This window comes from Zingiber officinale, chromosome 9A, assembly GCF_018446385.1.
Source record: "Zingiber officinale cultivar Zhangliang chromosome 9A, Zo_v1.1, whole genome shotgun sequence".
Lineage (NCBI taxonomy): Eukaryota > Viridiplantae > Streptophyta > Magnoliopsida > Zingiberales > Zingiberaceae > Zingiber > Zingiber officinale.
Genome location: NC_056002.1, coordinates 103,561,935 through 103,587,558, shown reverse-complemented (window position 1 = coordinate 103,587,558; position 25,624 = coordinate 103,561,935). Strand labels below are relative to the sequence as shown.

The window sequence follows — 25,624 nt, the reverse complement described above, 5'->3', positions numbered from 1 at the left end:
ATAGTGTCGAACGGTCACCATATTTTGAAGACTTAGGCTTTTGAGTAGCCGATTGTTGCCCTCTCATTGAGCTAAGGGTTTAAAGTCGATGCTCGGCCGTTGAGAAAGATTAGGCAAACACTGGGGTTTAAGGTACCGCTCGACCGTCGATGTGAACCCGAGTTTAAGGTCACCGCTCGACTGTTGGTGGACACAAGAGTATAAGATCGCCGCTCGACCGTTGATGAAGACGAGAGTTTAAGGTCACCGCTCGACCGTTGGTGGAGACAAGAGTTTAAGGTTGTCGCTCGACCGCCGAGGAAGATTAGGCGAACACTAGGGTTTAAGGTCGTCGCTCGACCGTCGATGTGATCCCGGGTTTAAGGTCGCTGCTCGACCGTTGGTGGAGACAAGAGTTTAAGGTCGTCGCTCGACCGTTGATGAAGATGAGAGTTTAAGGTCGTCGCTCGACCGTTAGCGGATACAAGAGTTTAAGGTCACCGCTCAATCGTTGATGGAGACAAGCGTTTAAGGTTGCCACTCGACCATTGATGGAGACAAGCGTTTAAGGTCGCCGCTCGACCATTGATGGAAACAAGCGTTTAAGGTTGCCGCTCGACCGTTGTTGGAGACAAGCGTTTAATGTCGCCGCTCGACCGTTGATGGAGACAAGCGTTTAAGGTCGTCGCTCGACCGTTGGTGAAAACAAGAGTTTAAGGTCGCCGCTCGACCATTGGTGGAGACAAGAATTTAAGGTCGCCGCTTGACCATTGAGGGAGACGCATTGCAAGAGACCTTCGCATTTTATTTATATTTTGCCCTGCGTTCAGGAGACATACAAAAAATATATAGTATTCACTCGCACACTTCTCATCCAACCCTATAGAGTTGAAGATGATTTGTGCTCCATGGCCTCTCGAGCTGCCTTCCCTCTTCATCCTCCAAATAGTAAGCGCCTGAACGGAGCTTCTGCACGATCTTGAAAGGTCCTGCCCATGAGGCCTCGAGCTTGATGACGTCGCCGACCGACTTCACTTTCTTCCAGACGAGATCACCGACCTGGAAGGACTTTGGGATCACTCTTCTATTCTAGTTATGCTTCATCCGTTGTCGGTATGCCGTTAGCCGAACTGCTACTTTTGCCCGCATTTTGTCCACTAAGTCGAGCTCTATGAGCCTCCGTTCGGTGTTTCATTTGTTATAGTGCTGCACCCGATCAAATTCTACTCTGACCTCCACGGGAATAACTGCTTCGCCGCTATATACTAGATGGAAGGGGGTTACATCGGTCGCCTCCTTCGGGGTCGTACGAAGGGCCCACAACACGCTGGGGAGCTCGTCGACCCAGCTGCCTCCAACGTGGTCGAGCCTAGCGCGTAAAACTCAGAGGATCTCCCGATTGGCGACTTCGACTTGCTCATTGCCCTGAGAGTAGGCCATAGAGGTGAAGGCTTGTTGGTTGTCATAGCCCTCACACCATTCTCTGAGCTTCTGACCGGCGAATTGTCTTCCATTGTCAGATATGAGTCGCCGTGGGATGCCAAACTGACAAATGATATTATGCCAAACAAACTTAGTGACCATTTGCTCGGCTATTTTTGCAAGTGGCTCGACTTCTACCCACTTTGAGAAGTAGTCTGCTGCGATGAACAAAAAACTTCCGCTGATCGGTCATCATGGGGAATGGTCCAATGATATTCATGTCGCATTGGTCGAACGGGCAAGATACTGTGGACGCCTTCATTTCCTTGGCCGGTCGGTGCGGCAGCTTGTGATATTTTTGGCAGGACAAGCAGGTGACCATCGTCCGAGCGACATCCTCTTGGAGGGTCGGTCAAAAATATCCGACTAGGAGTATCTTTTGTGCTAATGCACGATGACCCCGATGGCTTCCGCAGGAGCCTTGGTGCACCTCTCGTAAAATGTACTCGACGTCTTCCGATCCGACGCATTTAAGTAGGGGTTTGGCAAATGCTTTTTTATAAAGCTGGTCCCCCGCCAAGGTGAACCGTCCGACCCTCTTCTTCAACAAGCAGGCTTCTTTCGGATCGGTAGGTGTAGCTCCAAACCGCAAGAACTCTGTTAGGACCATCCTCTAGTTGTTCGGGAAGGTTATTCTTTCCATCCAGTCGATATGCGCCACAAGCGAGACTTGTTCGATCGGCTGCCCTATAACGATCGGGGACAGCGAACTGGCTAATTTTGTCAATTCATCCGCCGTCTGGTTCTCCAATCGGGGGATCTTTTGTATGATGACCTCCTGAAAGTTGGTCTTTAACTTCTCGAAGGCCTCCGCATAAAGTCTGAGTCGGGCATTGCTTATCTCGAATGTTCCGGATAGTTGTTGATCGACAAGCTAGAAGTCCGAGTGGATGAGGACTTTAACTGCTCCCACATGCCGAGCTGCCTATAGGTCAGCTATCAGCGTCTCATACTCTACTTTATTATTGGTGGCTCTGTAGTCCAGCTGAACGGAGAGCTGCATCCGGTCTTCCCTTGGTGAGATGAGCAATATGTTGATCTCGCTGTCTTGCCGAGTGGACGAGCCGTCAACATATATCTTCCATGTTGCCTCTGGCTTGATATTCTGGACATCTATGACAAAATCCACCAAGGCCTGAGCCTTGATTGTCGCTCGGGGTTGATATTGAATGTCAAATTCGCTTAACTCGATCGTCCATTTGATTAGCCTTCCTGACGCTTCGGGTTGAGAAGGACTCGTCCCAAGGTGCTGTTAGTTAGCACGATGATTGTGTGCGCTAGGAAGTACGGACAAAGCCTCCGAGCGGTGAAAATCAAAGCATAAGCTAATTTTTCAAGACGACGTAGCGAGACTCTGCATCCTTCAATATATGGCTCAAAAAATATGCAGGCTGCTGCTCTCGGTCGTTCTACCTAACTAGAGCCGATCCAATAGCATGTTCGTTGGATGATAGATAAATCTAAAGTGGCTCACCAATAACTGGCTTGGCCAATACAGGCAAGGAGTTTAGATATTCCTTGAGCTCTTCCAATGCCCGATCACACTCGGCGTCCCACTGAAATTTTGTGGCTCGGAGAATGACAGGCTCCGATCGGATGACTTGGATATGAATCTAGATAGAGTCGTGATCCAACCGGTCAACCGTTGAGCTCCCTTTAAGTTTTGAGGCGGTGACATGTCTTGCAAAGCTTCGACCTTGCTCGGATTGGCTTCAATGTCGCACTCGGTGACGATGTAGCCTAAGAAGTAGCCACTCTTCGCGCCGAGCAGGCATTTGCTTGAGTTCATCTTTATTCCATAGGTCCTTAGTGTTCGGTAGGTCTCATTGATATCTGCGCATAGGTTAGCAGGTCAGAGGGATTTAATTAATATGTCGTTGATGTATACCTCCATATTACGACCGATCTGCACTCGGAACACCTTGTTCATCAGCCTCTAGTAAGTGGCTCCAACATTCTTGTGTCTGAATGACATGACGTTGTAGTAGTACGTTTCGTCGGTCGTAATGAAGCTGACCTTCTCCTAGTCCTCGCGGACGAGCTACACTTGGTGATACCCTTGGCATGGTTGAACATGCAGATTAGATCGCACGCCGCCGTTGAGTCTACCATTTGGTCTATCCTTGACAGCGGATAGAAGTCCTTTGGGCAGACCTTGTTCAGATCGGGGAAGTTGATGCAGACCCGTCATTTATTGTCCGCCTTGGAGACTAACACGGTATTGGCTAGCCAACTCGAGAATTGAACTTCTCTAATATGGCCGACCTCCAACAGTTTCTCTATCTCCGCTCGGATGATCACATTTTGCTCTGCACTGAAGTTCCTCTTTCTTTGCTTCACCGATCGAGCGTCTAGTTTGATATGAAGCTTGTGCTGAGCCACGCTCGAGGAGATACTGAAAAGTTCGTATGTCGACCAGGTGAACACATCATGATTTTGCCTAAGGCAGGCGACCAACTCCGCCTTCTTCTCCACCTCCAGGTCGGCGACAATGAAGGTTGTTGCCTCCGCTCGACTGGGGTGGATCTGAACCTCCTTCTTTCTTCATATACCAAGGTATGAGGTTTTTCAGTGATCGCGTTTATCTCCAAGCGCTTCTCGCCTCGAACTTGACCATCTCGACGTAGCATCGACGAGCGGCCAGCTGATCACCCTTGACTTCGCCCACCCGATGGTCTACCGAGAACTTGATTTTTTGGCAGTAAGTAGATACTACCGCCCGAAACTCATTGAGGGATGGTCGACCCAATATGACATTGTAGGCCGACGGCGCGCCCACCACGATGAAGTTGGTGGTACTGGTTCTCCTTAGTGGCTCCTCTCTAAGCGAGATGGCCAATCAGGCATGTCTGAGCGGTAGACTTCATTGCCCGTGAAGCCGTAGAGAGGGGTCGTCATGGGCAGCAACTCGCTCCGATCAATTTGTAATTGATCGAACGCCTTCTTGAAAATGATATTCACCGAACTCCCTGTATCAACAAAAGTTCGGTGAATACTATAATTAGCTATTACCACCCGGATGATTAGCGTGCCGTCATGAGGGATCTCCACTCCCTCCAAGTCACTGGGGTCGAAACTGCTCTCGGGACCTTCGGTCTTCTCCCTGCTGCATCCCACTGCGTGGATCTCCAACCGCCGAGCGTACGACTTTCTTGCTCTGTTGGAGTCGCCGCTAGTCGGCCCTCCGGTGATCATGTCTATCTCTCCCCGGGATGCATTATTCTTGTTTTCTTCTTCCCGAGCGGATGGTCTATTTCGCTTAGCTGGGCCTCGGGAGGGGATTAATGTCATCCCTTCGCTGATGTTGATGGTGCTGCTCGGGCGCCCTTCTATCATCCTCTCACCGCCCAGCAAATCGATGTCTTTGTTGTCGATTGGGAGAAGGACATCAGAGGCGGTATCCGCATGGAGCCGATCGACTGATGATTGGTGTTAGACCGCGGCAATCACTCGTGTTGTGGGTCGTCGATTGGTGGAAAGAGCAGAACATCGACGCCCATACTTTGCCCTTCGATGCCTTCAGCCAACCGGGTGTCACATGTTGTACGATATGTGCCCCTGGTCTCCTGGTGTAGCCATGCTCATTCGCCCCTTGACCCCTTGGGCGACTAGTGGCTATTCGATGGTCGACGCTCGGTCGTTGCTGAGGGTTCCGTCGACGCCTCTTTCCTTCTGACTGCTTGGGTTTCTTCCATGTTTATATATTCGTTACCCTTCTTGAGCATGTGGTTGAAGTCCCTAGGCGGCTTCCTGATGAGCGATCGGAAGAAATCTCCCTCGACGGGCCCCTGGGTGAAGGTGTTCATCATTGTCTTGGATGAGATCGAGGGGATGTCCATGGCTAATTGAAACGTTGTATGTACGCTCGGAGCATTTCTTTCGATCCTTGCTTCAGGGAGAAGAGCTTAACACCCGTCTTTTGATAGCGTCGGCTGCTGGCGAAGTGGTGTAAGAAGACAACTCGGAAGTCCTTAAAGCTTCGTATTGAGCTGTCCGCAGTGTTCGGAACCAGCGTTGCGTTGATCCGGAGAGGGTAGTGAAAAAGACTCTGCACTTTATTCCATCTGTATACTGGTGCAGTGTGACTTCATTATCGAACTAATCCAGATGATTATTTGGATCGATCGATCCGTTGTAGGTCCCGATCGCTAGTGGGGTATAGTGTTTGGACAGAGGATCTCGTAAGATCCCCTCGGAGAACTGTTGGTTGATCCGTTCGGGCTACGCGCTGCTTTAGGGTGCCTTACCCTTTCGTGCATCCCGAACAAGAGCATCATCCGAAGACGATCCTCGTTCTTGGTTCGTTTGGGCTATTTTCTGAGGGGGTTTGGAACAAGGTGCGATCGAGGGAGATCGGCGCGGGCGACGCTTCCCCCAGTCGGTAATAATAGTATTTTTTGTAGTGTGTGTCGGTCGGCCTTCTGTTCTGCCCCCATACAAAGATTTGCTCTGCTCGGTCTTCTGGCCCCGCTCGTCTCCTGCTGCCGATGTTGCAAGTTGCGGCGATTACCGATCGGCTAACGCTTGTTGTTGTTGCTGTTCGATCATCTTTGCTGCTCGGGCTTGAATGAGCATATCGAGCTCTTCTTGGATGAGCGTCACGGTGGTGAGTCATCCAGCGTCTTCCATCTTCTCGGCTTGGATGCAGGCTATGTTCCCACAAATGGCGTCAAATACGATCATGTCCGAAAGTCGAAGAGACAGAAAGCTAGGGATGTAGCGCTCACATTGACCTCCTGTTGACTCCGCTCGGACTTGCAACACAAACTACGTCAGTGTCGAGCCAGGGAAAGGGTCCCCGCGTTGACCCTCCAATGCTGAAGTCAGTCGCCGACGATGAAGACTAAGGCGGAGCAACAAGAAGATTATAGCACAAACAGTGAATATCGCATATCTCCGTTGATGCTTGGGCCACCCTTTATATAGAGTTCCGGTAGCATGCGTGCACACTTCCCAAGGCGATCATGCTTACTAATTGATTTAATTGATATGACTTCTAATTAATTGGTCCAGAAGAAAAAAAATCCTATTCAATTTCATAAAAATTATATTAGATTCTAATTTAAATATACTAAATTTAAAAATATCCTAAATTTAGAAAGAATGGTACCCATAACTTTTTATACCTATAAAAAAAATAATTACAGAAATCAATGTATGCAAAATATATATATATATATATAATAATAAAATAAAATAAATAAATTACATAGAGAGGGAATGAGACGAAATGACGAATTTTATTCGAAGGACAGAGAATGGTTTGATAGGAGGAAGTTTTGAACCATTTTTCCTTAAAGTTTTATATATTTTTTTAACTAAGATTTCTAACCTTTTCAAATTCCATATCTTTTAAAAATTATTTAAAAAAAACATACCACTTAAATGCAATTTGAATTTCTTTCCTTAATTTATTAATTATTTATTTCTTAAATACCAAAGTCATCTAATTATTTTTTAAATACTATGAAGTTAATTTCTATAATTAATTTATATCGTTGTTTATTTCTTAAACATTTGGTCTCAACGTCTTCAGCTGTATTTTGGGTAAGTTTAATTTGGAGTAAATTGTAGTTATAGTGCTTATGGTTTCATGTTTTTTAGTATTATTTATTAATGCCGTTAATAAATAAATAAATTATCCATATTTACGAGTTGTTAACCTTAAAATTATTGAGAAGTTCTTTTCAATGTATTTTGACTTTAAATATTCTATTGAAATTTTAAATAAAATTTTGGCTTTTATTGTTTCACGAGTAATTTATACATGCTAGTCTTGAGGAAACATTAAATACAATTAAATAATCGTTACTGGAACGGTGATATTTTAATTACCTTCAACCAATGCGAGAGTGCATGGTTTGAGTGCTATGACATCCACCGAGTCATTCAACTTTGCGCCTTTAACCTGAAAAAGGAAAAATAAAATACAATTAATCTAATGTATACGAACTCCAATTATTCAACTTTTTAAACTGTGTTTCTATTTTGAAGAAAGATTATCGAAAATTAAGATAAAAAAAACATTGAATCCCAATTCTACTTCATTTATTTATTTATTTAACTCCTCAATCAAGTATTCTCATGATTAGGGATAATATAACGTAATATAATAAAATTTATAATTAATATAATTAATTAATATTACATTATTAAATTTGATCAAAGAGTTATATACTAAAGAGTTATATACCATACATAAAGACATGTCATGAAATGCTCAGGATGTACTTCCATGATTACTTCATCAAGGTATACATCACACCTCTTCATCCTTCCGTCAAATTGTAGCGTAACGGATTGGAATTGTTGATGAATTGAAGTGTTTGTATCGATCAAGGTTGCGATGATTTGATTTTGTTGGATTCTCCCAATAGTAGCAAAGTCAAGAAGGACATGGAGATCAACCTCATGCTAGAAGGATTCAACATTATCAATGCCTTGAAGGAGAAGTTGGAAGCGGCTTGCAAGCAAGGGTGGAGCCACCTTATGACCTACTCAGGCTGTAGCCTGAGGGCCGACGCTGACAACGACTTGGAGCTGTCGAATTTTTCAGAGGAAAAAGAAAAAAATATTTGAGATAGCAAAAAGGATAAGTCGGGTAGAAAAATGAGAAAGTCGACCGGAGATTTCTTTTTTCCAGTCATCCTGCGGGCTATACATTTTCCGGCTCCGCCATTGCTTAGAGGGGAGTTGTCTCCTATGCTGATCTCCTTGCCTTCGCCGCCAGAGACACCTTCATTCATGTAACGTTCTTGTGTTGACTCCATTCAATCTTGTTCATCAATTGATCGTTAAGATGATTAATTGGATAGTACGGAGGAATTCGCTATGAGGTGCCGTCAGGAAAAAGAGATGGGAGGATCTCTGTTGCCTCCAACGCTGACATCCTCCCTTCGCTGGACTTCGAGCTCACCACTCTCACTGACCTGTTTGTCTCCAAAGGGTTGAGCGAAGCTAAGATGATCATCTTCTCAAGAGCCCAAATCATGGGCATTGCTCATTGCGACACCTTCTCTGAGCGACTAGACTAGATGGCTCTGACGCTGGAGGTGGAGTACGCAATGGCGGGACTCAATGGACTTGGCTTAATTTGATTGAAAGAACCAGAGCTAAGATTAAAGGTATATTTGATAGTTAAATTTTAATTAAATATTAGGCTTAGAATATAATTTAGAATATAATTAGGTTACATGGAGTTAGCCTTATAATTCATATTATGTAACTTTATTATTTTTATAATTTAGATTATTACATCTTTAAAATGGCACCAATTAATTAATTTTATTATAATGTAATCTATATTATCTTATACATTTTAAGCTAATTAACTGGGCCCCGCCAAAACTCCTGATGGGACCGCGTAGCGGAATATCGACCGCAACAAGATCCCTGAGAATTTATTATCATCATTTTCCACGTTCTAATTTTTTATGAATATTGCAAAAATGTATTATGGCGGATGTGGCCCACATCAATTTTCTACATCTGATGTCTGTTAATCTTGACAACCAACGTGGTGCACAACTGCACATGAATTTGCAAGCAATAAGCTCTGTTAGCAACAGTGCCACTGCTATAGATGAGTAAGCCGGACTTCATTAGTTTTATGAATTCAGTTCATCGGGTTGGCTCAAAATATATAAAAAGCAATTGCTTGTTCAACTATGCCATCTTCTGTCAAACGAATTTTATCAACCATTCATTTTTTTTTTCCATAATATTGCTAGGAGTTATATTCTCACATACGGTACCTACATACTTCCAATTAGTTCCTGCCTCTGAATGATCAGTTAAAACAAAAGAAATATGAAAAACAAGGAGAAGAAATACTAATTTATGTGCAACATGATTTTCAAAAAATTGCATTTAATTACCTCGTGGGACAAGGAATAATTGGTGATATGGCAAGCGACGATGTTGACACATAGCAGCCGCCGCACATCGATGATTTTATCAGTCGATATTCCCTGCAAACAATTTATATACGAGGGATAATTAGATCGATTTGTCTGCATTTATAGAATAAAATTAATATTAATTTTGTCGTTTGATGGCAGCTGAGTATCGATGGATTGCTGTCGATCAAACTTTAAAGAGCGGCATTAATGAAACTGTGAGTGTTCATTTAATTTCATCCTTTCGCAATCCAAAATTAATGAGTGTTCTTGACAGATAATTAATTAAGCCCGGTGGTTATCGGGCACCATAAATAGAAATACCTAGAAAAGAAAATTTCAAATTCGAAAACGAAACAGAGAGAACAAGATGAAGAAGAAGAGCAATAGAAAGACCTTCAAGACGACATGAGACTCATCTGGAAGATTCACTCGGACGTCCAAAGCCAGAGGAGGAACTGATGGAGAGCAACAAAACCCAGCGCTAGCTTTTGGTCATTGAAAAACGAAATCCAAGGAACAAAGAAAACAAGGATCGAGAAATGGATCGTGCGTTTGCTTACCTTTCTCATCCTTCTTCTTCCGCTCGCCCTTGCCCTTTCCTCGACCGCCCTTGGGCGCCATCAGCACCGACTCCGCGCGCCGCTCCACTCGCTCGCCGCTCCCACTTATCTAGGAATCGCGCACGGTGGCCAATTATTTAGCATAGATTAGTTAATCTCTTCTCGCACGAGCACTAGCGAGCTAGCTGGATTTCCAATCAGCGAATGGGGGACGGCGGTCTCAAGTGGAATTAATTAATTAAACTCCATTAGGTGAAGAACTCGGCAACACTCACCGACGGCGAAGATAGAAGCCTCCGATAGCTCTCGAAATGAAATCTAGCAAACCGCCATTGACGAGGAAATGAAGCAGGGGAAGGCAGAGGAAGAGGTGGATGGATAGCAGCAAGCAGGGAGGAATGAGGATAGCGAGAGGGGGGTTGATAAGGGAGGAAGGGCGGAGATTTAACGGTCAGATGTAACGTTGGCCGCTAACGGGAGCACATTTACGTATTCGATTATATTCTCACTCAGAGGTTCTACCCGAGATGTACACAGTACGCACGCATTTTCGCACGGCGTCCCGACGTCCAGATGGTCGGGTACTCGGGAGAGTATAATGCTACATGGGTACATCATTTCTTGGGCCGAGTTGGAGCCGTTGGATGGTCGATGGAGGGCGGAGAATGGACGCGCGGACAAGCAGTGGGAGCTGCGGTTACCATTTTGATGCTACTGCTGGGCGAGGCGAGGAAAGTGATCTGTTTTCTGGATGGATTTGGGTTAGAGGTGGTCCATTTCAAGGAGAGGATAATGACAGTGGAGGCTTAGCGTCAATGGCCACTCTGGCAGGTGATTCTTAATTTAAATTTTTCTTGAGATGCCATTTAATTATGTATCAATACAGGCTACGTAACCATAAATGTAGGGCTTGAGTATACTTTTAAAAGGATGAAAATGGATCACTCTTGGGTTTAGTTTAGTACTGCGCCAGCTCATGCCAGTGCGGATCGTAGAGGGTGCGGCTAGAGGCTCTTGGTATAGACAAGGGAACGTAGTTTCTTTTGGAATAATTTTTTTTTAATTTTTTGTATTTCAATTGTATCTTTTACTCTTTTATGTCTATAGAATTAAATCTCTAGCATTTAGTAGTTGTGACCTAACTTCAAAGCGATCCATAAAATCAACCTTAAGAGCATCTTCAATGTAAATTTTTTTGAAGGTTTGTACAATTTAAAAACCTCATTAAAAAAGCTTTTATGATTATATAGATGAGGTTTAAGATTTTTAACAAAAGTATATTTGAGTTTTCAAACTCCTGTTTTTTTTTGAAAGTGGAGTCAATAATTAATGTACATGATTGACCCTTTTTAAATAATTAAAAAATAAATTATTTGATGAGCTAATTATAATGTTTCAATTTATAAATAATTAGTAATAATTAAAATTATATTTTTTTCTTTTAAAAATAAATATATTTGAGATAAGTTAAAAAAAATATACAAATGACTATAATTAAATTAAATTTATAAAATGATTAAATATTAAATAAAATGATAAATTATATTAAATTAAAAATTAATTAATTTATTAATTTTTAATTATAAATAAATTAAATTAAAGATTATAATTAATTAAAACATCAAATGAAAACTATATAAAGATATTAAATGAAAAAATTATGTGGAGGTTTTTTTTTTAATTGTGGAGAGAATAGTAGATTTGTATTGAAATTGATATAATATATATGGAACCATACAATTACATGTGAAGAGAATTATAAAAAAAAAATTTACTTAGAGCTTTAACTATTGAGAATATTTCAATGAGTTTTTATAATATTGGTGTGACATGTTAAAATTTTTTAAAAAATTTATTTAAAATTTTAACGATAGAAGATGCCGTAATAATAAAATAAATAAATAAAACTCTTTCTCCCTTTCATGACGGTCAAGCCCATGGTTCTTCGTGCCGCCTCATGCATGTAGGCTGAAGTTATTACGTACTATCTGTCTATCTCTTACCTATTGTCGAACGGGTCCGATGATTTAGAGGGTGTTGCCCAATGTATAATCTTGAGAGGAGAGCAGCCGATCAATTGTATCCTGGCTTTATCAATCATGAATCATGTTATATTGCCCTCAGGATAGGGCAAAGTGATTAATGTATGAGAATTTATATTAGAAGTGTAAATAAGTCAAGCGATTCAGTCAAAGCTCGACTCGAATTCAGAGTTAACTGTGCTCGAGCTGAGCTTGGAGTTGATCGAGCTCGTTTATAGGATCAGGCTATCATCCCTATGAATAGTCTGCTCAAATGACTGAATATCATTTTTACTCGGACTGCATCAAACTTGAATCCTGTTAAATTCTTAGAGCATTACCATATAGCTATTAAGTTACACAATTATTACTCCGGTGGCAAATCTAAGATGTTGATCTTCTAGGCTGGTCAGCATTTCTAAATATATTTGATGGCAGATGAGAAGTTTTATTGGGATCGGATTCGTCGTCTTTCTTACCATTAATCGGCCGAAAGGTTGAATATAAGTATAGCTAAATTTTTTGTTAAAAAAAATTAGTTACATAATTATTAAGAGAAACTGAGTTAGTAAGAGAAAAAGAACAAGACACATCTGCATGCTAAAGCATCGACAAAGAATTTAAACTAGTTATAAGTGCAAATTAAAACAAGTTACACTAGTGTTTAACCCTAATCAAGAACAACAACAACGACAACATAATCAAACAACCATTATTCAATCAAGATTTAAGTTGCAAGGTCGGAGATGGCGTCAGTCGCACACCCCGCGATAACATTATCAACGCCGCCGCTAAATTCGCTTCCGTACTGTTCCCGCACAAACACGACGGCGCCGTCGCCGCCGCCTCGCCGCCGCCCACGTCATCCTCCACCACTTCCTCATCTTTTTTGTGCTCCACCAACGCAACCCCTAGTCCGGCGGCGGAGCGGAACACAAGCACGTCGATCCACTGCTCAGCCCGGAACGGGTTCTCTCTCACCACCCGCGAGTAGTCGCGTCCGATGATGCGGTACCCCTTGGCGGAGCTAACGAACCGGAGCGTGAGGTCGTACTCCCGCCCGAGCCTGTCAAGCGCCCTCACCGGCAGCCCGGTACCCGACATCGCCTGTGCTAGCTCCTCCACCTGCATCGCGGCCTCCAGCACGGTCCGGTTGAGGAGGTTCTTGGGCAGCAGCAGGCGGTGCTGCCCGGGGTCGATGTCGCTGTCCGTGATCCTCTTCCGCATGACGCGGACGATGAAGGTGGCGCCCACTCCCGCTAGCTTCTCGCGTAGGCCGCGGGAACTCGGCGACGCTAACGGACTCTGGCAAAGCTTGACGTCGCCGCCGGCGGAGCAGGAACAGGGAGGGACAGCCGCTTCGCCTCTCCTATCGACGGCGGCGGTCGCATCGGGCTCTTGAGGCCGCGGCGCCCTGACGCGTTTAGGCTTCTTCTTTCTCTGCGTGCTCTCCGGCAGTGGTTCTTCTTCGCGGGTACTCCTCTGGCGGCCCGAATTCTCGGAGATCGACGACATGATCACGGCGGCGAGAGAACGAAATCAACACTAACATAAATAGGAATTCAATTTGTTGCGATAATTTTGGAAACTGATCAGGTTTAAATGGTCAAGAGAATTAGTAAAAAAACAATTATACAAATTTCTATAAAATCTAGATACGAAGCTTTCTTTAAAATTTCTTAATTAATTTAGTTGATGAACTATCAGTTGATATAGGATTTCTTTCCTAAATTGTTAGAGGTAAATACAACGACGTCAATATTGATTTTCATTAATGTACCATGAAAAAATCTTTTGAAACAGAAAATTCAAATTAGTGATTTAATTAGTTGTTGTGATATTGAGAATTTTTCTGATTCAAATAAATAAATATTTTTTAGATTGATAATTCGATATTAATAAAACATTAGCAAATCTAATGATTTTCCGTGGCAATCGGGTATTGGTTGATATCCTCTGAAAGACTAAAAAAATCATTCTTTTTATTAGGGTATTAAATGTAATGATCATTTAATAGAGAGGGGAGGCTTAAGAGGGATCAACACTATCTAATAATAATAAAAAATAACAATTTAAATATTTGAAAATATATTTAAATTATATTTATTTAATATGTATTAATTTGAAGATAGAATGTATCGTGAAACATATAAATAATAAGTGTTAATGTTAAAAGGGATATGAACGAAAGAGATTTATTATTATAATAAATATGTGACAGTAAATCTTATACCTTTAGATGAGATGATAAATTTTATAATGGGTTAATATTATGGATATTCTAATTACTACGATTTCCTTTAAACCGTGTTTGTTTAAGAGCCTATAGCTATCAAATTTATCTGTGTTGTTGGAATTTAATTAAATAATAAAACTCAATACAAATATAAATAATTATAATAAATTTATTTTCTTTTTATAAAAATAAGATCAAGATTTAATTTGTAGCTACTTTAATAATGAAGAAAATCGTATGTATTACTAATTTTGTCCAACTTAATTGGTGGATACATGTCTGATCATGTCTAAAATTGGTAAAGATAATAAGTTGGGGATAGGATTTTAAAGTTGATATGATGAAGACTCCACATAATCCTACAACATAAAAGCATCAGTGTCGGGCCGAGAAGGGGTTCTCGGTGTTGACCCTATGACGTTCAAGCCAATTTATGGCGAGAAGCAAAGCGAAGAACTGTAGCTAAAACGTGTAGAAAATGAAGTTGTACATATCTCTCCTTGTAGATGAGAATCTCCTTTTATAGTGTTACGTTGTGTCCGTGCACGTATCCAAAAGTATAGACACATTTTCCTAGGTGTCATAGGAAAAGATAAATCAAAAAGTGTCCTTTAACACTATTCCTTAAACAACCATGTAATTCTCTGATGTGACAGGCTAGAAGGTTTTAAAGTACGATTACCTGTTAGACATGTCCTGCTATTAGCAATACAAACTCCTAAAAGGATATGATAAGATTTTTAGTGGGGACATGCGTAACCAACTGAAGTCCGCTTGACTGGGTAGCCTCCTCTCGATAGTGTCCTTAGGGTCTGTCGACTCATCTCTTTCCTTGCTTCCTGACTGTCGTCGATTATCCCCCTCTGACCGGACATGGAGCCCGGTCGGTGAGACCAATTGATGTTTAGCTTTCTTTGTTATCGGAGGGCAATTTACCCGGCAAGAGAGAACCCAGCTTACTTGTCTCCTAAGATGGTACCATCCGCTCGGCAGTAATCGATCCGCTCGGCCGTACCCAGTCCACTCAACCATACCTAGTCCGCTTGGCCTACTTGAATACCTCACTTCACTTTGTCTTCCACGTCAGCCGATCTTCCTTACTTTGACTTATCTTTGATGAGACCTCTCACCATTACCAGATCAATCCAATTGGAGAGAGCCTGACTTACTTGTCTCCTAAGCTAGTACCACCCGCTCGGCAGCACCCGATCCTCTCGGTCGTACCCAGTTTGCTCAATCGTACCCAGTTTGCTCGGTTGTACCCAGTCTGCTCAGCCATACTCGGTCCGCTCGGTCGACTTGGATACCCCACTTGACTTTGTCTTCCACGTCAGCCAATCTTCCTTACTTTGACCTATCTTTGGTGAGACCCCTCATCATTACAGAATCACAAGCCTCCCCCTCAAGTATAGTAGAAGGAGGCTGTAAGTTCGACTGACTGGACAGTTGATGTGGTCTGAAACTCCTTCTTCCAATAAGGATGTCCTAGGGCTTATAACGACCACTCGACTATTGATGGCAAAGACATTCGGTTTTGTAGCCGCCATTCGATTTTGTCATGTGCGACACTTAGCTAATTTTCTAACTTCTTGCTGAGCTCTACTTTCAACTGTAGTGCTTTCTGATTACTGCTGATGTCATTATAGTTTCTAGAGAATCATTTAAATCTCCACCCATTAATGCAGAGTACACTCAGTCATGCCCTGTAATCATGCTTTCTGCCTCATCATTAATGCCATCTGTGATGGAATGCAACGTGTCATCTCTGCCTGCCGTTGCATGCATGATGTACAGATGACTATTTGGGTTTGATGTGACCGCTGTTTTTTTGAATTCAACAGTCATGATGAACTCCCATTTTCCCAAAGCCCTTGATTGAACGGCTCAGAACGACCTCTCTCCAGGTTTTTAGGCCATCAACTTTTTCTCCTCCCCTCACCATCTTCATCGCACTCACCATCATCCTCTCTTCTTCTTCACCGACAATTTTCTTTGCAATAAGCCTCTCTTTCTTTCTTTCTTTCTTTCTTCGAATCCTTGATCTTCCTCCCCCTCTGTTCTTCATGGCTAAATCTCCTCATCCTCCCCCGACCGTCCCCGGGCTCTGGTACGCTTCTACCGCCTCTAAATTCAATGATGACGAGGTTGACCAGATGCAGTTAACTTATCGTTTCCTCGAGGGTTATCAGATTGTCATTCCCTCTGCTTATGACCGACCTTATTTGCCTCCAGATGACTTTTTGCCCTTTTCAAAGGATTAATTTTTTGCTGGCCTGCGCTGTTGGTGCAGGTTGCACTGATAATTGAGTTTTGATGTATGATAAATAGGTTAAAGTTAGATGTATTGTTTGTGTAACAATTCTACCAAATGTGCAGGAGTTGATTAGTCTGAATAACCTAATACTAGGCTAAAATCCAGCTAGGTCCACGGGACCCGATAGCTGGTGTGAAGACTAGATAGGTCCGCGAGACCCGATATCTGATGAAAAGTCTGGTTGGATCCACGGGACCTAACAACCGGCTGAAGTCCAGTTGGGTCTGCAAGACCTGACAACTGGTAGAAAGACCTGGTGGGTCAATGATAAGTCAAGTGACTACAGTTGGTAAGTGGAGGTAAACAACTGGAGGAGAGATCCAGTGAGGACGTGTTCTCGGTGGAGAGAACTGTACGCGTTAGTCCAACTTAGGTCCATTTGGGAAATGTAAGTTGAGACCTTGACTAGATCCTGGTATCGGGAAGATAGGATCTAATTACTACTCCTATCTTATTATGTTGTACTAACTTTATTTTACAGAATAAACATATTTTTATTTGCCTGGACTAACTTTTTTTTTGACAGGAAGGAGAATTGTGAAAAAGGGGAGTTCAGGCGCTCAAAGCTGGTCTGGGTGCCCGGACCAGTGTAGCCCGAGCGGGTGCCGCAGGCACCTGGGTGGTTCGGGTGCCTAGAGCTAATCCGAGCACCCAAACCAAAAAAGTTATGCCGAATCTAAGTTAGAGCGCGACGAGTGGTTGAACCCACATCAATGGTCTAGACGTTCGGAATAAGCCTATATAAGGGCCTTCGACCAACTGCTTCAGGATATCATCTGCTACGACTTTCCTTCCTCTGCACTTCTTCAAAAAGGTTCTGATGACGCTATAACGCTCCACCGACAACTGGACATCAAGCTTTATTTAGTTTTCTTTGTTGTCGGTAATCTTTCATATATAGTTCTTGTGCTTCATTACTGTATCTTTTCGAACTATTAGTGAATTTTCCAACGAAAGCACTTGATGAGTGTGAGTCTTGGAGTATAAGTCGTCGCAGGCTCCGAACCAAGTAAAACCATCTGTGTTAACATTTGTTTTTTTTTTTTGTCTCTATTCTTTTTCGCTACATAATTCATTTTAACTCTCGATTTTCAAAAAGTGCTATTCACCCCCTAGTGTATTTACGGTCCTACATGCGCTTTCCTATTCACCCCTATTTCTCCGAAGTTTATAGGTATTTTCATATCTCTCTACACTAGTCGGAACCTAACTCCTTTAGGCTACTGTGTAGGGTAGTCGTACTATTTCGGCTGCACGGGATTCCCTTAGTTCCCCGAGTCTTTCATTATTTTTACTACCCTAAGCTATCTGAGCCGGATACCTTTCTATTTCAAGCCTAAGTGGACACTATTTATTTTGATAAAATGCATTTCTCCAACAAGCACTTGGATTGAGCTAGATTCTGTACCTTCTCAGCGTTTGGCAAGTCTCCTCAATATCTACACAGAGATCAATGGCTCGGAGGGATTTTATCAAAACATCATTGACATATACCTTCATGTTTCTGCTGATCGGCCTTTGGAACAACTTATTTATTAGCCTCTGGTAAGTGACGTTGGCGCTCTTCAGTCCAAACGACATCACATTGTAGTAGAAGGTTCCATCAGCAGTTATGAAGCTAACATTCTCTTGATCTTCTCTAGTGAGTGACACTTAGTGGTAGCCCTGGTATGCATCCAACATGTAAATCAACTCGCAACTCACCGTCGAGTCCACCATCTGATCAATGCACAACAACAGGTAATAGTCCTTCGGGCAAGCCTTGTTCAAATTTCGGAAGTCAATGCAGACCCGCCATTTATTGGCCGACTTGGAGACTAGCAGCACATTAGCTAGCCAGCTCGAGAATTGTACTTTGCGTATGTGGCCGGCCTCCAGCAGCTTTTCTACTTTTGTTGGATGATCTAATTTTACTTCGAACTGAAGTCTCTTTTCTTTTCTTTCATCGTTCGGGCGTCTGGTCGGATGTGTAGTTCGTGTTATGCTATGGTTAGTGAAATTCCTAGGAGCTTGTGTGTCGCCCATACGAATACATCATGATTTTGACTAAGATAGGCAAATAACTCCCTCTTCTTTTCAGCAGTCAGGTGGTGGCTATCAAAGTAGTAGCCTCCAACCGACTAGGATGAACTTGAACCTCCTCCTTTACGTTGTAGACTAGTGCAGGAGGCTCCTCCAAGATTACATTTACCTCCAGCCGTCAGGTCTTCTGTTGGTGCAGGTTGCATTAATGGTCTAACTTAGGTTTTGATGAATGACAAGCAAGTTAAGTTAGATTTTGTTGTAATCTAACCACTTGATTAAGTGTGCAGGAAAACTTTAGATAGGCCAATGGGTTGACCGGATATCTGACAGAAAATCCATCTAGGTCAACGGGCTGACCGGATAGCTAGTACAAAGTCCAGATGGTCGACGGGCTGACCAGATATCTGGCAAGAAGTCTGGCTAGGTCAATGGGCCAACCGGATAACTAGTATGAAGTTTAGACAGGTTGACGGGCTGACCGGATGTCTGACAAACTGTTAAGTTAAGGTAAGTTACTGGAGGAAAGTGACTAAGTGAGGACGTGCCCCAGTTGAGGGGACAGTAGGCGTCGATCCAGTTTAGGTCCATTTGAAATCCCTAAACTGAGACCTTGACTAGTTTATAGTCCTAGGAGCATAGAAACTAATTACTACTCTTTATTGTTAAATTATTATTGTACTTGTTTTGCAGGTTATTTGGACTAACATTGTTTTGCAGGTCAAAGGAGCTAATTTACCTTCGGATAAACAGTGCTGAAGGCGCCTTCAAACAGTAAAGGCGCCTTCATACTGTTCATAGAAGGCACCTTCCATGGCTATGGAAGGCACCTTCTGCAGGATAAATTTTGGCTGAAGTCGTGGATAAGAGCCAGACTGTTCAGGATCAGATTTGCCTCATTGGAGGCACCTTCCATGCTTTTTATAAGGCTATCTCGCGAAGGCATTAAAACACGACTCACATATAAGCTTCTACGCATCTGATTGAGGTTCCGACTACTCCGGCCTACTACTGTGACTCTGCTATGACGCTGTTGCGCCCGACTACTGCCAAGGAATCGACCAACACTGAGCCTAAGTTGACAATCTTCGAAGGAGTTGAGTAACGAGCTGTATTTTGTGTACTTAACTATTTGCAATAGGATAACTGTAGGGTGCTACACTTGTTCCGTCTTTTTGTGTCCTTGATTCCTATTTCCGGAGGTACTGAAAAAGGTATTTTAGTGGATTACCCATTGATAGGTTTGCGGAACCTAGGTCTTGGAGTAGGAGTCGCCAAAGGCTCCGAACTAAGTAAAATCGTTGGAGTTTTCTTGTGTTATTATTTTTAATTTTCCTACTTTGATTTTAAAATCACGTGCGACCCGATCCAACAAGTGGTATCAAAGCAGGTTGTGCTTTGATTTGGTGCAACCACTAATCGAGCTGGGGGAATCACTTTCAAATTTCTTTGCATTCTATTTGAATTAGTAATTTTTTTGTTCGGTTTTAATTTGAGATTAGTGCAATACCTCTTAAAATTTTCTATATTTTTATTTTTATATATCTCAAACTCTGCTAATCCAAGACCAAGTCTTGGTACCTTCTTTAGTTTATCTTTTCAGCACTCAAATGACACAACTTGAAGGGTACAACACCATTTGTTCTCCCCTATTCAAGGATGATGATTTCTCGTACTGGAAGAAGCGGATGGAGGTATACCTGAAGACCGACTTCGACCAGTGGTTCAGCATCACCAGAGGCTACAAGACTCCCATCGACACCGCCAGAATTCCAATGAACCCAAAACATTGGAATCTGAAATGAAGAAGAAGGCTCAAATCGACTTCAAGGCTCTCAACACACTCCAGTGCAGGCTAACGAAGGAAGAACTGAACCGCATCGACCCACACAAAAATACAAAGGAGCTATGGGAAAAACTTATAGAATTGCACGAGGGAACCAATGATACGAAGGTAACAAAAAGGGATCTTTATTTAAATAAATTATTTAACATAAAAATATACGAAGGAGAATCTACGAGTCAACTACATGTGAGGATAAAAGACATCCTCAACAAACTTCACACCGTCGACCACCAGATAGAGAACCGTGACTTAATAAGGTATGCCCTAAAAGCGTTTCCTCGAAATGCACTGTGGGCATCCATCATGGATGTCTATAAAATTTCAAAGAACCTCTCTAAATTAAAACTAGATGAATTATTTTGTGAACTTGAACTCCATGAACAAACTAACTCAAAGTAGGTCGAGAAAAGTGTTGCTTTTCTTGCAGGACCCTCAAAAGAAGCTAAACATAAGAATGAACCAGAATCAGAAGTTAAGTCTGACCAAGACTCAGAGGATGAAGAATACCTGGTGAACTCAGTAAGAAATATGTTCACCAGGAGAAAGAAGAATTTCAGCAAAAAGGATCTGCAGAAGATCAACTCTACCACTAACTCTAACAATAAGAATGTGACTTACTTTTGGTGTAACAAGAAGGGGCACTACAAGACCGACTATCCGAATCTGAAGAAGAAGAAGGTCCTCAAAGAGACGTGGGATGAATCATCCGGAGATGAATCAGACGACAGAGAACCAAAGTACTCCAACTACATCGCGCTGATGGCTTAGAAATAGAATCGGAGAACGAATCGGAAGACGAGTCCGAACCCGAATCAAGCCACGAGTTCGTACTCGTTTCCAAAGGTTTTGATGAGGTATATTTTCATTTAAGTAAAAGATTTTTCAAAATTATTGCATGCTTAAATAAGAAATTAACTAACTCTGAAAATTGCATAAATGAACTAACAAGAGAAAATAATAAACTTAATGAACAATTAAAATCAAGTTCAACAACTGAATCAATTCAAGCTGAAATTCTAACTCAAATTGCAAAACTTGAGGAGAATAATCTCAGACTGAAAAATGAAATAATTAAACTAAAAGAATTATTACAAAAATTTACAACTAGATCCAAGTATCTCAACATGATACTTGGGTTATAAAGAGCTGTGTACAACAAGTCCGGACTCGAATACAAGTCCAGCTTAACCAACAAATCCTTTATATCATTAATTAATCAAAATAAGACCCAAACTAATGCTTGGGTTCCAAAAGCGTATCTAACCACACAAGTAGGAATCAACCAATATTATGTACCAAAAAATGAGATCCACTACATAAAATCAAATCCAACCAAAACATTAAATTCAAACCAAAATAAATCTGCAAAACTAAATTCTAAAATTAAAAACAAAATAAAATCAAACAAATTTAATTACCATCAAGTCCACTATAATTACAAAAGTAATCGACACAAATCCAAAATTTAAAAATCAAGCTTAATAATTCAGGGGGAGGCTCCAAATTAGTTGGCACCTCCAAAATAATAACTTACCTTGCAGGATAATTAGGACTAGTTAAAATAGGGACAACAGTTTAACTTGACAAAAGTACTGGTGAAGTTTTGGATGATAGTAGGTTAGGGAAACCTTGTCTATGCATGTTTAAAAAGATATGGCTTCGACCTGGTGCATTTGGCTTAGTGAAACTAACTAAAGCTACCCCTTACGGATCCTAACTAGTTAGACCAAGGTTTTGTACTAAGTTCAGTGGATATGACTATTTGAAAAACTTCGAAGGCATGATTACTCTAATGTTGTCTAGGTGACTCACCATAGCCCAGAAGTTTATTCAAAGAATGTCTATTTGTTGAACCCAAAGCTAAACCTGAATCTAACATAAAGTTAAAATCAAACCCTGACATTAAACTTAACTCATCTCACAAAATTATAGAATTCCCTGATTGAAAATGTAGATCGGGTGAGATAGCTAAGGAATTTAAAATTTAAAATTTAAAATTAAATTCAAAATAAAATTTAAACTTAAAATTAAAAATTAAAATTAAATTTAAACATAAAATTTAAACTTAAAAATTTATACTTAAAAATTAAAAATTAAAAATTAAAAATTAAAAATTAAAAATTAAAAATTAAAAATTAAATTTAAACTTAAAATTTAAACTTAAAAATTTAAACTTAAAAATTTAAACTTAAAATTAAAAATTAAATTTAAACTTAAAACTAAAAATTAAATTTAACTTGAAAATTTAAACTTAAATCTAATGATGTACAGGTGACTCACCATAGTCGAGAAGTTTATTCAAAAAATACTTATTTGTTGAACCCAAAGCTAAATCTGAATCTAACACAAATTAAACGTAATTCATCTCACAAAATTATAGGATTCCCTGATTGAAAATGTAGATCAGGTGAGATGGATAAGGAATTTAAAATTTAAAATTTAAAATTTAATTTAAAATAAAATTTACACTTAAAAATTTAAACTTTAAAATTAAAATTAAATTTAAATTTAAACCTAAAATTTAAACTTAAAAATTTAAACTTAAAAAATTTAAACTTAAAACTTAAAATTTAAAATAAAATTTAAACTTAAAACTTAAAATTTAAAATTAAATTTAATCTTAAAAATTAAATTTAAACTTAAAATTTTAAACGTAAAACTTTTTATTTAAACTTGAAAATTTAAACATAGAATTTAAAATTAAATTTAAAATTAAAATTGGAAATTAAATTTAAAATTAAATTAAAAATTTTAATGAAAACTAAAAATTAAATTAAAAATTAAACTTAAAATTCAAAATTAAAAACTTAAATTAAAATTAAAATTAAACTTAAAACTAAAATTAAAAAGTTAAAGGCGCCTCCCGAAGGTACCTCTGACACCATCGGAGGCGCCCTCAAGAGAGACGGGAAAAATCACACCTAAGCGGTGGAAGGCGCCTTCAGCCGCTTGAAGGCGCCCTCCATAACCTATGGAAGACGCCTTCCATTAAGCTTAAAGGCGCCTTCAAGCAGTATTTTTCAAGCGAACAGAACACGATCTCGGACGTGACAAGGCGCTTCCAGCCACGATTTCTCAACGTTTTCATCCCCAACACCTCAAAATGCCTCCTAGTATAACCTCAACTTAGTTTATATTGTCAATCATTAGGTCTTATGTATTTTTCCTTGTCAATTTATGTTTATATACTTATATAAAATTAGGAAAAGATGACATGTTACTCTTAGACCTAGCAATACTCCATTTACTGATGCTAGATTCCCTACTGAACAGCTTAGGTTGTCTTTTTCACATTATATATATGTTTCTCTGAAATCTAAGTACCTAAGTAGAACATTTTTTACTCAATATTGCACCCCTATCACATAGATTATTGAGCACTACCAGTTAGATAAACTGGTTTATTGTAGTCATGTAGTAAATCTCGATTTATGTGCTCAATTTTATAACAACTTAGAAAAGATAGATGACCTGACCTACTTCACCAGAGTTGGTGGAAAGGACTTTCACTTTTCCTCCACCTTATTATATGATAGTTTAGGACTTAAAAGATCTGCATGCACATTTTTGTGCTATCCCGGTAGGGATCTGCCATTTGACGAGCCCTACCCCATATTACATTAGATACTATCTATATGTATTTTTTTGAGGAGGAGAGACTACCTACAGTCACTGACTTTAGGTCACCTCCCTTAGAGTCCAGGACTATATCCTATATCGAGTCCTGACCACATGTATTTTACTGATCACATCTCACAACATTGCGATGATGTGACCCTCTCACTCCTTTTTGTATGCTCTTTGTCAGCGCCTAGATATTGACATTGCATTACATGTGTTTCATAATGTCATACATGCATCTAGTCTCGTCACTAGGAATCAAGTTCATATGTCTGATTGTCACATTTTGACATACATATTTTCGACCATAGGAGTAGATATGGCCCAGGGCACGTCTAGTTCCCTTAGTGTATGACGAGTTTGGTCAGCGTCAGATAGCCTTAGTGCATATAAACATCACTGCTCAGGGGGTTCTAGCCTGGAGAGGTGGGTCGTAGCCAGCCATACCAGTTGAGGCCGAGGATGACTTTCCACCTATTCCAGCCGAGGGAGAGGAGTGGCTAGAGTTTACAGCTGAGAAGATATTTGGGTATCTTTCGACTTCGACCCAGCCCTCGACCTTGACCCAACCCTCGACTTCTTTATCACGCAGCTTTGGCAATCAATCTCGGATGGATTCAGCACACTCCGGGGGGAGATGACAACTGAATTTACTTCTCTCTAAGATGACATGACCACCAAATTTGACCATATTTTTCAGGCTTTGCGTGCTCCTGAGCTACCCCTACCACCTGCTGACGATGATCAAACCTGATCATGTTACAAACACTATTATACATTGAATATTACTTGACTTACTATTTTTAGTCAGTTTTTTTTCAGTCTGTTTGTTAAAATTAGGAATGTGTTTCATAGACTAGGACCAATATTTTCAAAATTACTTTCAAATAACTTACAAATTCTAGGGTAAAATTTATTTTCCTAGATTTTTCTCAAAATTTCCTTATTTTTTGAATTTTTAAAATCAATTTTAGCCTTAGCCTAGATCAAATCCATAAAAAACATGTTCCTATAGATCTAGAATTTGAGCATCTCACCAACACATTAGGGTTATCTTGTTTCTGTATTGCCAACCTTAGAAATGGGTGATATACATAAGCAAATTGCCTGGACTTAAGATGCTTATATCAGTACATCAACATAGTCTGGACGTTCAATACCAAACTAACAATAATCAGGTTAAGTAATTCAGTTTAGTTAAATACTAACTGGATAAAGACTTAACTCGACTAACCAAGTGAACCCTGCTATATTCTAATAGTTAGTTAGTAATTAACGGTTAGACAGTTAAGGACAATTTACAGTTGATTAAATTATTTTAAAATAATCTCAGGTTCAGGGGGAAGATTGATTTTTAATTTTTTCTAAAAATTATTTTAAATCACACTTACACTTTTCATAAAACCATTTTTGAAAAATCATTTTGAAAAATTATTTTTAAAACTATTTTATTTTTTTATAAACTACCTTAAACCATGTAATGTTTTTGGAAAACTTTACGACACTTAATATTTTCAATTGTTTTTAAAATGCTTTTAAAAAGTTTTGTTGCAAAACCTAACATTTTCAAAATTTTATTTCTGAAATTTTTTTTAACAGTTCTTTTAAGCATCTTCAAAGTTTTTTTAAACTTTGACAATTA

The 25,624-nt window shown here is 40.4% G+C and overlaps 1 protein-coding gene across 1 annotated transcript in view; it reads right to left on the bottom strand.

Moving 5' to 3' along the window:
- The window catches only part of LOC122019709 (protein TSS-like), a 38,337-nt gene extending 28,003 nt beyond the window's left edge, over window positions 1-10,334 (bottom strand). The window contains exons 1-5 of the mRNA XM_042577182.1: window positions 10,198-10,334; window positions 9,923-10,031; window positions 9,756-9,817; window positions 9,339-9,431; window positions 7,297-7,369 (exon numbers count right to left, since the gene is read on the bottom strand). Coding sequence (XP_042433116.1) covers window positions 7,297-7,369; window positions 9,339-9,431; window positions 9,756-9,817; window positions 9,923-9,983 — 289 coding nt within the window. The 5' untranslated portion in view covers window positions 9,984-10,031; window positions 10,198-10,334. The remainder of the gene's footprint in view (window positions 1-7,296; window positions 7,370-9,338; window positions 9,432-9,755; window positions 9,818-9,922; window positions 10,032-10,197) is intronic.
- Between the last annotated feature and the right edge of the window lie 15,290 nt (window positions 10,335-25,624).